The following is a 14,437-nucleotide window of genomic DNA, read 5'->3' on the forward strand; positions in this document are numbered from 1 at the left end:
CTTCCCAGCACCAAAATAGTAAATCTACAATATTATATTCTAGAAGGCATGGCAAAGGTGAGTGCCACCTTAGAACTTAGAAAATGCTTGGTGGGTGGTCCCTATCATTTCTCCATTAAATTTACAAGACCCCAACAAGATTGATTCTGGTGATGAACAATGGACTGCTACAAACTCAAACAAATAATAGTCCTTTCTGCTAGACTAAAATATGTGATGTTTACTTCAGCAGATTAACAGACTCAGGTATGTGTTTTGTAGTCACTAACAGGACAAATACATTCTTTCCCACTGCTATCAGAGAGCAGAACCAGGGTCAGTTAACACTCCAATAATAAGAAAAAGAATGTAGGTCTATAGCCTTACTGAGGACTGTGCAAATTCTACTGCTCTCTGTCATAACACAGTCCACAGGGACCTGGAGAGCAAGACATCCCACAAAACATCATTGGAAAGTTATGTTGATGACAGCATCTTAGTTGGCCTATTACAGATTGGATATGCTAAAAATTAAATGTGGTTGAATAAGAACAGCATCTTGACAATGCAGGTTAAATGCAAGTATAAAATTGAGTTTAAAATGACTCTTTTTACTTTAATTAGTCAATCATCTGAATACTTTTTTTTACTTGAACAAGTATTTCTAACAATAAAATAAGAGTGACAGCTGTGAAATTTCATAATAAGATAAAAATACTGTATTTTTGTTAGCATATGATAAGCCCATATACATTCACAAATACCTAGTTTTAGAAGAAAATAAAATGTACCCCCCCCCCTTTAATTTCTCTCGCACAGTATGTCAAAGAATTTCATATAGAAACTAGAGGCCCAGTGCATGAAAATTCATGCACTGGATTGGGGGGGTGGGGGGGGTCCCTCAGCCCAGCCTGCCCCCTCTCACAGTCCGGGAGCCCTCAGAGGTGGGAGGCGACCCGGCAATCAGGGGAAGGCGATGCCCCCATCACACCTCTGCTGCTGCCACTGCCAGCAGCGCAAACCTTGGCCGGCCCTGGTTACCTGAGCCTCGGGTGGCCCTGGGTGGCTGGGCAGCCACCAACTGAGGCTTGCCTGTGCCTCAGGCCGGCCCTAGGCATCTGGGGAGCTGAGGGGACTCAGGGACTCTGGCCTTGCCGCACGCCTGCCACCCCGGCAGGGCTTAGGGGACTGGGTGCCACATCTTGTGGCTGTGGATGCTGCCATCTTTAAGGGCGTGGCAGTCAATTAGCATATTCCCTCCTTATTGGCTGTGGGTGCCACTATCTTTGTGATGGTGTGAGGGTCAATTAGCATATTCCCTCTTTATTAGATAGAACTAGAGGCCTGGTGCATGCAAATGTGTGCAAGTGTAGGCCTTCCTTTCCCTGGCCCCAGCACTGGCTTCCCTCTGGCACCCGGGACCTGGGCTTCCCTCTGGCCCGGCTTCATCAGGAATGATGTCTGGAATGACATCTGGTCTAATTAGCATATTATCCTTTTATTATTATAGCTTGTGCTGCCAGCAGAAATTTTGTTGCATGTTATGCTTGCAAAAATGGTTAAATTTTAAAAAGCAAAAGATCAAAGCACTGCTTAAGTAGGGGGATTGGAAGGTGCTCCCCCTCCTCCCTCCTCCCTGGGCTGGGTCTATAGGACTGCACAGTCTGCCAGAGTCCCTCCTGCTTCCTGTGGAAGAACCAGCCCAGCCATGCTGGCTCAGCTTTTTTTCTGTCCGAAAAGGGGTTTTAAGCCCCAAACCTCAAACTTGAAAGGAAAAAAAATCTTAAATGCAAGTATCTTCATGAATGACGCAGAAAACTGTCATTCTCCCTGCCATTTAGTCAGTCAACATCCTAGTTTATTTTTCTGGCGAATAATGACACCCGGTATGTCCTCTCCCTAACTTTGCATCTGGTCTAGACTTTCTAGAGTTGTGTGTAGCACAGTGCTGGGGGCTTGCTAGAGGTCATGGAGAATCTGAGGGGGGGGGGGGGGCTGTTGCCTCATCTCATCCCTGTGCAAGCACTTTGTGCAGTGGGAGGAGGAGCAGGACCCTTTCGTGCACATTCCTAATGAAAGAAGAAACAGTTCACTTCCTCATAAAACCTAGAGGTCAGAGTGAATTGCAGCCGCTTACTAACGGGAATGAGAACTGTAAGGTTGTTGAATAGAATGCAGAACCACTATCCAGGCGCTGGCGAAATTCCATTTCAAAAACTCGATTTCAGCCCTCACTTTTGAATGGGGACATCAAAATGGAGTAAGTGATCGTGATTGTAAAGTAGGCATAGAAAAGGGTCTGCTCTAAATTATTTCTGAACAAAAGTGACAAAGGTGGCTAATATTTAATTTGTGATCATGTGAGTAAACTCAAGATCATATGAGTTAGAGAAGTCCAAGGGGGAAACATTTATTGTGATCAACCCATAAGGACATTATCTCTACCGTATCCAAATCTATCAAGTATCAAGTTCCTATTATGCATATGATGCAGATACATCTTTATAAATGAAAATGATCTCATTTATGCACAAAGTAAAAATCATGAACTAATGATGGAGTTTGGCGCTTCTTTGTTACTATGGGTCAATCCCTCCCAGAAACACTCAAACCAGGGCCAAGTAAGTAAAATTGAGTTAATGTAGTAGGGCGGGAAATCAAGATCAGGAAGCACAAAGGCCTAATTAGTACCGTAATGAATGGAGTATAGGTGTCCTTCTGTTCTCTAGTATGAACATGTTTTTTTCTTTTTCCCAAGATGTACATACATGAACTCTTCCTAAGGAGAAGACTCTGGGGGGTTTTTGAGAATGACAGAGAATGGAGCTTAATGTAAGTTTAAACTTTTGATATAAGAATTAAATGTTTTTTCATGCAATAGATAATCATACCTTGCATATTATAATATAATATGGTGGCTTCTTTCTCTTTGACATTTGCTGCTTGTAAGTAAAATTCATGTATAAATAGTTTTATTGGGTGTTATTTATATTTGTATTATTTCTTAGTGAGGAGAGTCACATTAGATTTGTCATCAAGAACAGATTTTACTAATGTCGACCTTTTCATTGTTCTCCAGTTTTTTTCTGACGATTTCTGTTGTTTTTACTATAGATATTTCTCAAATGTTCAAAAGAATTTTTTTTTCAGCTTGAAGAAAGGTGGATCTATTGTGAACATTTAGAGTAGCAGTTTGCAGAAGAAGGACAGGCCATACAAAAAGAGGGGAAGATTCGAGAGAGGGAGGAAGTGTCTGAGGTGGAAGGGGTCAGAATGGAGGAAGGCAGGGAGACTAGGAAGAAGTGAGAGTGGTGGGTGATTGGGGTGTTGAGGGGGAACTAGCAATGAACCCTAAGAAGGTACAGTCCATGTGGTAAAAGGAAATTGGGGAGCATTTGTGTTGGGAAGTCACACTTCTTTGAAAACGGCCATGGAGAGCGAGCCTGCCCGACTTGCCTTTCAGAAACTCAGAGCTGTGATCCTACAGGACAGACAGAAGGCTTTGTGTCGGCTTTCCCCCACAAGGACACAGGGTACTTGGAGGCTCTGCAGCAATGACTATGAACACTTTGGGTGTCCAGGTGTCTCAAGCCTCTCTTATTCACACAGGGGGAGAGAGATGAAGAGCAGCCCCCAGGGGCATATTGCAATCATTTCCCTCCCCAAGCTTCACTCCCTGGCCCTGAGTTTGAGTGAGTCCCTAGAGACACACTGCCCACTCCAACTCTGAGAAAACCCCACGTGTGCCTCCCACACAGATGGAGTGAGTTCCCATGCCTCAGGCTGGGAACCACTGTGAGGATCTTTAACTAAAACCGCAAAAGTATTCTTTCTTATCTACAGTCTCTGTATTTTGCTGTCTCAGCCTTCGATTTCTTCTGTGTTCACATATCCAGCCGTGGCTTTACTTTCTGATCTTGTGGCATCCAGCCACTCCTGTCCACAGACTTACTTAGCTGATCCCTTCATACAAGCAAACCCAGGAAAGGGCATGATGCATTTCTATTCCAGTTTTGTTTTCTCTTCGGGACCAAAAATGACCAAATGAGATCCAGGGAGCAGTTTACAAAATTAAGAGAACCTCACTTTTCTATTTGATACTTTCAGGAAATATATTTGTAGAGGAAAACACTTATTGGCAGTAGGAAAATGAATTAGAAATGATTATAGCTAGAGGAGGCTGTTCTGTAGTTAAGGGGCCAGTGGAAGCTCTGTTAGCAAACAGTCTTGACTTTAACAGAACTAGTGAAATAATCTAAGAATTTAGAAGCAAAAAGTTGCAGTCCCTTTAAAAATGTTATAGAAAATCGATATATGAGACATTCCTTTACAATGAATTATTAATTGCATTATTTATTCTCAAAACAAACACTGATAGACAATATAAAGTAAAATATTTCTCAAGGAACATCATGTACTAGGGCCACAACTGAATAAAATAGATTTCTTATCCTTAAAATGTTGACTGTATCAAAAAGGAAGAATTATATATGATTAAATTGTGGGGTGTTTTTTTTTTAATAGTTTGCTCCTTTTTTTATTGTTTTCCCAACTAAACTGTAAACTTAAAGGCAGGGATCTGCTTTCTTTTGCATGAGTGGACAGATGGATGAGATGAATAATAAAATAGCTATGATTAAATGTAATAAGTGCTTGATGACAGACAGGAAAAGAAAAGCTTTGGGTACACAATGGAAAAAAGTATCCGTCAGGCTGGGTGGTCATGGGGAGAATGCATGGAGGAGGTGACATTAATCATTAGCCTTGGAGTATGAGAACAAATTCCCAATGGGAGAAGATGAAGGGAAGAATTTTGCCAGAATAGCCTGTAACAGAGTTGAGATGGAAAGAGCATTTTATAAAATGAAAAATAAGAAGTATCCTTAGGTATGGATTTCCTGAAGAAAACAGTATGGTGATGAGACTGGAAGAACAAAATTTGGGGGGAGGGGGTTGCTTAGGAAAAAAAGTAATTTCTCTTTCAAGGAGGAGAACATAAATGAGAGAAAATATGCAATGGAAAAAAAAACCAGTGAAAGGTAGCAAAAGAGAGGCTCAAAGGCAAAGATAAACTCAGGAGATATCTAATCTAATAAAAGAGAAACATGCAAATTGACCATACCTCCACTACACTCACAAGCCACGCCCACAAGGCAATCAGGAGCAAATATGCAAATTAATCCAGCTAAGATGGCAGTGGCCATGGAGCTGGAGCATTGTCCCTGGCAATGGAGGAAGCCAAGCTTCCTGCCTGCCCTGCCCATCCTAAGCTCTGCTCAAGGCTACAAAGTTTCAATTATAGAAGATAAATAAATCCCAGATACCTGCTTCTAGCTGCCATGGCCTCTGCTCAAGGAGGGGCTGGGAGCCTCAATTGCCAGGGGCAACTGAGGCTTCCAGGACCTGGGCTCCACTCAAGGCTACAAAGTTTTAATTATAGAAGTTAAATGAATCCCAGATAGCTGCTTCCAGCCCGCAGCCATGGCCTGCCTTAAAACGGTTATCAGCCCCTCACCCAGGCTGGCCAGGCACCCCAGCGGGCACCCACCCTGATCCAGGACACCCTTCAGGGCAAACCAACTGGCCCCCACCCTTGCACCAGGCCTCTATCCTATATAAATAAAGGGTAATATGCAAATTGACCCTAACAGCAGAATGACTGGGAATGACTGGTCACTATGACACACACTGACCACCAGGGGGCAGACACTCAACGCAGGAGCTGCCCCCTGGTGGTCAGTGTGCTCCCACATGTGGGAACTCTGCTCAGCCACAAGCCAGGCTGATGGCTGCCAGTACAGCGGTGGTGGGGGGAGCCTCTCCTGCCTCCTCAGCAGTGCTAAGGATGTCTGACTGCAGCTTAGGCCTGCTCCCCGCTGGCAAGTGGACATCCCTCGAGGGCTCCCGGGATGCCAGAGGGATGTCTGACTGCCAGCTTAGGTCCTATCCCCCGGGGAGCGGGCCTAAGCCAGCAGGTGGACATCCCCCGCGGGGTCCCAGACTGTGAGAGGGCACAGGCTGGGTTGAGGGAACCCCCCCCCCCCCCGGAGTGCACAAATTTTTGTGCACTGGGCCTCTAGTCTATAATAATAAAGCATAATATGCTACCTAGACCAGATGTCCTCTGGACAACCTTTCAGATGAAGCTGGGGCTTCGAGGGAAGCTAGTGTTCCGGGTGCCAAAGGGGGGAAGGAAGGCCTACTCTTGTATGAATTTCGAGCATCAGGCCTCTAATGTTTGAATAAAGCAAGAAGTTAAATTTAGCTATGCTTTGAGATGGTGGAAAAGGATGGGGCATGGGACAGGGAGGTGAATTTAGAGGCCAGAACTGAAGGTGCTTTCTAGAAAAAAGGTTTTATTAGTTAAGAAGGTAGCAAGAATTGACATTTGAACACTTCTCCAAGGTCACTCATCTAGTCATGGATAGAGCCCCAGAACCCAGGCCTGCTATTATCCCATTGTTCACTCCACCACATGAACCAGTCAAATTCTAATTGAGGGTTTGCATTTAGAATTATGAAAGTAACCCATTGAAAGAAAATATTAAAAGCTAAAGCACACCATGTCTTGGTTGTAGAGAGTTGATTTGTCAACATTGTGGGACATTTATTTCAGTTCACACTTTAAGCAAGAACAATATTACAAGATGTCAGAAACACTGTTTACAAACATATCATGTAAGTGAAATGCGACTTCAAATGATTATAGTTTACTTACACAATAACAAGAAATGAAGTGTTTTGCTTGAGAATTAAATTCAATGCATTCCTTCAAGGAGGGTTGATGAGAAACAAGAAATGGTGTTAAATAACTTTGTGTTGAGTTAGAGATTTTCAAAGAGCACATTAGGATGAGAAGCTAGCAACCAAAACAGCAATTGTGAAGCGCTCAGCAGGTTGAAAGAAATCTCCATATATTGGTTACCAGTGTATCAAAGTAGCAAGACAGTCATGCGACATGTGGAAGTTGACAGATTTGGGATTTTGTTTGAGATAATAACTTTTCTGAAAATACACTTGAGATGGCTAGAGAGTCATCTGTGGATGCATATAAAATGGTGTTAAAAAGTGTCCTTATATAAATTCTCTTTCTAATGACCTTTGGAAAGTATTTAAGAAAGATTTAGTTGATTTCAAACACTTCTAAGAGGTCCCATCAAAGACTTGAAAAAGACCAAGGCTTGTGCTTTTTGCTACGCCACCGTCAAAATTGTTTGTTTGGGATCCTGCTACGCTTCATCAAATAGAAATGCCAACGATCATTAACAAGAATTCAAAGATCAAGAAAATTCCAAAGAAACACCATTGAAGATTAGCTTTTCCAAGTAAGGACTAAAAAACTAGCACTTCTCAAACTTTTATACACATGTTAATAGCCGACAGATCTTGCTAACATGCAGGTTCAATAGGTCTGGTGCGGCCCCAAAATCTTCATTTTTAATAATGCCGACCAGCTGATACTCTGAGTAGTCAAGCTCCGGGATTATATTTGATCCTCAAGTTGGAAGTGATCTCTCCCCCTGAATGTTTATAACACCCACAATGATGTTATTATATAATTGCTTGGGTTTATTACATGGATACCCTTCATTTCATCTCCACTGCAATACCTAGTACTACGCTCTATAGAAGAAGGGTTGGGTGAACAAACATTGAAGGAAATATTCATTCCTCAATCAAGAGTGGCAAATTCTGCTATGTAAAATTGTAACATAAATCTTACAAAAAATAAAAGCTAAAAAAAAAATAAAAAATAAAAAAAATAAATAAATAAAAGCTAGATGGGTGAAAAAAAAATTATCTCTATGAGTGAACTCTGCAAACCTGAACGCCACAGTGAAGTAAACTTTCATGTGCAACCTGCAGTGGTGGCATTTTGTCAGTGTTAGAAAATGTCTGATTTCTAGAAAAATTAGTGCCTTGGACTCCTAGAACTCATCGGTTAATATCCTTGTGATAGTATTTGATCACAGAAAAAAAAAAGGTAAGGTAAATAAAGCATATTTTCTTGTTCTGATTCTTTTCTGAGAAATGCCACTCTGAATATTTACTCATGAGCCTCATAGTATTTTTTCTGAAATGAAGACATAATTTAAAACAAAGGGGATATGCAGGGAGTGAAGCTTTGAGGCATAAGATGACAATCGTTCCAGAGAGATCGTTTTGTTTATTGTACGATATTTACTAGGGTAAGAAAGTGTCTTAAAATGTACTAGGGAGGCTTTTGACAAGAATGAAAATAAATAAAAAGAGTTTGTTCTTTAATAAGTACATCCCATTAACTATAATGCTATCACATATTTATAGTATTGCATAGCCTTTATAGCATTTAGCATTGAATTTGCTATCAAGTGGGCCTGCAATATGTGCCTATTGAGTGAATTGTTGAAATAATATGCACTGTGTCTAATTGGATCCATAAAAGCTCACAGGATAGTCAAGACAAATGATATTATCCGCATTTAACTCATGAGCCAAGTTCAGGGCAGTTTAGTGCTTTCTACGCGGTTTTTGACTGACTACGTGACTGAACCAGAGGCAGAATTGGGTAGTCTGTCCCATGCCTTTCCGTACCCCCTGCAGCAGACGCATAGGAAAGCCATTCAGAAGCTGGAATATATTTTCTAATTAGAGCAAAGGGTGTAAAAGCATTTTTCCAATGCATGACACAATTACCAATATTAGCAGGTGCAATCACATGAGGATCAGATTAAGGGTAATAGTAACAGACGAAAAGAGCAAAGATGAGACAGTGGTCATGATTCAGAAAGGTGCCAAGAGAGACTTCCAAACACCACCTGTAGCCTGAATTGTGTTAGAGGAAAGACTGGGAAATGCTAATAAGAAATCTGATTAAAGGTGAGCCTGTGGTTATAAATTGCTTTTTTAATGGTGATGATAGTAGCTGACATAGAGGATAATAGGGAGATGAGAATGTCAGTATCAATTTTTATTAGCGTCATGAATAATATAGTGTATTTAAATTAGCTTCTTTTGGTTTAGTATTTTTGTAAGTGGTATCTCTAGAAGCAATAACATGCTCAATGCATTCTAAAAAGGAAAACTAAATAAAGTTGCCAATATTCCCTACAAAATAGCCTTAACTCTCATACTGAGGAAAATATGCTATATTGCCTAAGATGCTCAAATTTCAGACGCAAAACAAATTCTGGATTCTAGATCACCAGAAACCTGAGGAAAAAATTGGGGGAGCAAGTGTAGCCAATCAACTTGTACAAAATTAAAAAGACACTAAAAATATAACCTAGCGAGTAAATTAGAACTTTTTTTCAAGAATTTACATAGAATGATCATTAGGGTCTATATCTGGGGTCAATTTAAACTATTTCAGCAGCAACTTGAGACCTACTCAGCCCAGGCGTGAGTTGAAAACAAGCAATTATGAAATTAACAGTAATCAGTAATTTTTACAAACAGGTTCTTATTCAAGAAAAATAGGTGAATTAAGTTGGTTTCTAAATGTTATCAGCAATTATCACCAGCTTTCTGAGTTGGGCTAATGACAAATTAGGTAAAATTAAATATCTGATAAAAATAATTTTTAGGGAATTAGAACAATTTATTACTTTATTGTTTTATTATTTTTAATTAAAAGATATTCTTTGTTTGAATTTCAGAAAATTAAGCTTTGAGAGACACACCATAAGGGTTAAAACATAGAATTTCAAAATCCAGCTGACCCATTTCTTTTTTTATTTATAGTCTAGGCAGGTACTGTTAATTGTGGAGGACAGAAAGCATGGCTTGGAGTTGAGAAGCTGGTCTCTGAGTCAGAAGTCTGGGTTACTAACTAGTGGTGAATGAAATCTTGGGCTATTTACATAAGCTATTCAGTTTCACTTTTTTCATCTGAAAATTGGAACTCTCATCATTTTTTTCCTTATAATGTTGTTGCGAGGATTAAATGACAAACAATGCTCAAGAATGTCTGGCATACAATAAGATCACAATAAATATTAGCTCTATTGTTATTATAATAAATGCTAATAAAGTAACTTAAATAGTAATTCTTATTTCTCCAGAAAGTTCTATTAAACATGTTTTCCCCCACAAAGTTGCTTCTCTCTATGAATTCCTTCCTTTTTCTCTATGAATGACATATTTCTCCTTGGCCAAAGCACACACTCCTCTGCTCAATATTCTCTTTTCTTTTTCATGTTATCATACAAGACACGTCACTCAAAAGGCCTCTCCCCTCCCCTCCGAATAGTTGGAGTCTCTAAAACAGACTCTGGCTGAAAACACAACCACTTCCACAGGCGAGCAGACCGTGGGCTCGTGGGCACCCAGTTTCTGTGCAGACCAGTAGGAAACTGCTTCCCTTGATGGCAAACACCTCACCCACTTGGAGCCTTTGATCACGTCACCGTCTTTTGGTCATTCTACAGTGAACATAAAGTCTCCAAACAGACAGGACTTTTAAATGAGATCAGATTTTAAAAGCAAGCATTTAAGGGAGCCAGAAAATTCAATCTTTTCATTCTGCCTCAATGTGGGGTATGCTATATGTTTTGCTCTTATAAAAAGTAGTTTATCATGTAAAACTCTCAATGATAACATTGATCATGGAGGCAGGGCCATGGATTCCCTACTCAAATATTTCCACAGCTAAGGGCATTAGCATGAATGCTTGTATTCAGTTCTGATAGATTTGTGTCCCCTTAAATGGGTGAACGAAAACTGACAGAATGAATCCTGGGACACAGAAGTAACTCAGCCCTGGCTTCGGGAAACCACAGAGCACAGTTGCCTGGGAAAATACCTATGTGAACTGTCAGTGCACACATGACCAATTTCAATGTGGATCCGACACTGTTACAGATCCTTCAGTTTCCAAACATTTCCCTGAGGAACACATACAGACCACTGTTGTTTCCACAAAAGTGGGTTAGTTAGCGGGTTTGGGACTTTCTGGGATTGCAACAGTAAACCTAGAGCAGAGACAAGGTTCTAATCTTGTTCCTGACACAATTTCACTACAAAATATCACCAGTACAGAAAACGTATTGGCAGTATGTGTTTACGTTCAAATATGTCCTTTAAAAAACCACACTAGCCTGGCCAGTGAGGCTCAATGGTTGAGCATCAACCTATGAACCAGGAGGTCACGGTTCCATTCCCAATCAGGGCACCTGCCCAGGTTGTGGGCTCAATCCCCAGGAGGGGGCCTGCAGAAGGCAGCCGATCAATGATTCTCTCTCATCATTGACGTTTCTATCTCTCTCCCTCTCCCTTGCTCTCTGAAATCAGTCAATAATATAGTTAAAATAAATAAATAAATACTTTTTAAAAACCACACCATACTTCACAATAATACTGTTTAAAAAAAAAAATCTAATTGGAGTTTATTCTGCAAAACCTATTAAGGTGGACGTTTCAGAATATTACCTGAGGTGCATTTACAATATACAAGGTGGAAACGCTTGGACCCACCCCAGTAGCTATCAGTCACATTAGAAAAAGTCACGTGGTTGCCTGATAGAATTATCTGAGTATTAAAAAAAGAAAGAGTAGAGAATTTAGGACTTGGGTTATCCGTTAATCAAGTTCTTCACTTACCATCAGTGCACCCACAAACCACATGTGAGGTGTGTACACAGAGGCGGCACACACTCTACGGAGAAAAGTGGAAAATTACTCATGTCACAGCAAAATGCTGTGGGTGCAGTTATCACAAGAGTAGTCTGAATTGTTTTAGGTTAACTGTCAACAGTTTTTCCCTTCTTTGATATATAGACAGAGGCTATGTGGAATAAACCCACTGGCTTATTCCCCATGCTAAAACAGGGATTCTGAATACAAAACATTCTAATAATTAAAGCAAATCGATATTAGACAAAGTAATGTAGGACAAACCTTACCTGAGCTCCTGGATTAGAGAATTCATCGGCACTGTTGGAAAAAAAAATCAGTTACTAATTTCAAGAACTGTACAACTGAAATTATTCACCTACCTAGACATAATGATCAACAATGGTTAGTATAGACCCCACGTAAGTTCCCACTGGTGGCTTGATCTTTTCTGGTTCTGGTTCCTTGGAGACAAGAGGACAAATGAATATGGCCCAGAACAGATGACTCTAGGTTTAGTGCCTAGGGTGACCCTGGGAACTTGATGTCATGGGTTGGACTTTCTGAATACTTGTCTTTAGAGATACATTCAAAAATCACAGGGGCATGAAGGACTTGAATTATTTTTAAAATCAATTTAACCCATTTTATTGTTTATGGAGAATTTTTCAAAAAAAAAAACCCCACCACACCCCTATTTACATTTTAATTGACATTAAGCAAGTATATAAATAAAACTGACAAAAGATTTACTAAAGAATAGGTCCCAAGATTTGTTTCCTACATTTTATACTTAGAGAGAGGAGGATAAGCATCAGCCATATTAAATATCAACAGCTTTCAAAATAAGCAATTTATAGAAAAAAAGAACTTTTGATTTTTCTTACTGGGATGATGGGAACTAAAGAAGTCCATGTTTATAAATACCTGCCTACACAAGGATAAGCAGCATATTGAGAGAGACAACAGGTGGCTTGAAAGATTACTCATGCTGCACGAGAAACAGTTGTCTCATTTCTCGAAGAACATTTTGGCTCTATTTAAGAATGTATATGTATGTGCCAAAGGAATTTGAAGTAAAAAAAAAACTGCAAATTAAAACAGCCACAATTTCCAAGTATGCTAGAGTAGTGTGCTTTTAGGAGTCTAAGCAAGAGATTCAAATAATCCAAATATAGTCCCTAGGACTCTGATATTTATGGCTGACCTGAGCTTATACTAAATAATGATGCAAACCCTTTTTCTTAAATTTACATTTTATGGGATGTTTGAGTCTGCTCATGATTGCACTTCATAAAAACTTAATGTTTAGAAATACTGCATTCTAAATATTACACTACATGATGCAATTACATTAAAGGTAACATAAAGCTAAAACAGGAAAATAATACAGTGTCAAATTTCTGTTTAGGTAAAGCCCCATATCTCATATAGCATTATTCTGTATTTTGGTTACCATGGCTAATGATAAACATAATTACCTTTTAACTAAAAAAAATCATCCTGGAATTTATTTAAAATTTTGGAATCTGAACTTTACTCAAACAAGAATTACTGACCTTGACTACATATGTAAGCATAGCTAACAAAAACCTTCCATTGGATTAGCCACTTTCAAGGATGAATCCCAAAACGCTTCCAAAATATCTTCCCATTGCTACCTGACTCAGCACTTCTCAGCAAGGCCGACCGTGAGAGGACAGGGTGGGGAACGGCTACCCAGAGTGTTTTCAGACGCCATGGTGAACCTGCAGTTGTCCATTTAAAATGAAGGGTCCCCAAAAATATAGCTAATTATAATAAAAGCTGTTTTCCTTAAGGTGTATTATTGCACGTCAGTCCTGTTTTCCAGATGTTGATATCATCAAGGGCCTGTTTCTATTTCAATGTTACGTTACCATCTGTTGGTTACAAAAAGGGAGGGAGAACCATTACGTTAAACCTTTCACACATTTCTTTACGGAGCTGCCGGAAATTCCCAGCAGGGACAGTCAAAAAATAAACATCATCATTTTACTGGAACTAAGTTTAGATTGGGAGCCACGAAGCCAGATAACATAAAAATCAAAACCCGTTTTGGCAATAAACGAGCAATTTGGTCTTTTCCCTCGGCCATTAAAGGTCACATCAATAATGTGAAGGTCTCCATGAAGCATTCTTCCCTCGCTGACCCTGATGTTGTTTTGCAAGATGTTCGAGTCTACTCATGATTGCACTTCATAAAAATTAGCATCCTATATCATTTGGGCTCTTCTGAGTCCTTCAACTCCTGGTTCGGAATATTCTGCCTCTCAATACCATGAGCCAATGTTCTAGTTTGATCTACCAAAAAAAGGAAGAAGGAGGAGGAGTGGGAGGAGGAGGGGCAGGAGGAGGAGGAGGAGGAGGAGGAGGAGGAGGAGGAGGAGGAGGAGGAGGAGGAGGGAGAGAAGAAGAAGAGGAGGAGGAGGAGGAGGGAGAGAAGAAGAGGAGGAGGAGGAGGAGGAGGAGGAGGAGGAGGAGGAGGAGGAGGAGGAAGAAGAAGAAGAAGAAGAAGAAGAAGAAGAAGAAGAAGAAGAAGAAGAAGAAGAAGAAGAAGAAGAAGAAAAGGAGGAGGAGGAGGAGGAGGGAGAGAAGAAGAAGAAGAAGAAGAAGAAGAAGAAGAAGAAGAAGAAGAAGAAGAAGAAGAAGAAGAAGAAGAAGAAGAAGAAGAAGAAGAAAAGGAGGAGGAGGAGGAAGAAGAAGAAGAAGAAGAGGAGGAGGAGTGGGAGGAGGAGGAGGGAGAGAAGAAGAAGAAGAAGAAGAAGAAGAAGAAGAAGAAGAAGAAGAAAAGGAGGAGGAGGAGGAAGAAGAAGAAGAAGAGGAGGAGGAGGAGGAGTGGGAGGAG

General features: G+C 40.3%; 1 protein-coding gene across 2 annotated transcripts in view; it reads right to left on the reverse strand.

Moving 5' to 3' along the window:
• Positions 1-14,437, reverse strand: part of ST18 (ST18 C2H2C-type zinc finger transcription factor) — a 226,966-nt gene that overhangs the window by 66,686 nt on the left and 145,843 nt on the right. For both annotated transcript variants that reach the window (XM_081111232.1, XM_081111231.1), the window contains one exon: positions 11,862-11,892. In XM_081111232.1, coding sequence (XP_080967358.1) covers positions 11,862-11,892 — 31 coding nt within the window. The remainder of the gene's footprint in view (positions 1-11,861; positions 11,893-14,437) is intronic.

The sequence above is a fragment of the Myotis nattereri genome (genome assembly GCF_964212035.1).
Source record: "Myotis nattereri genome assembly, chromosome: 17".
NCBI lineage: Eukaryota > Metazoa > Chordata > Mammalia > Chiroptera > Vespertilionidae > Myotis > Myotis nattereri.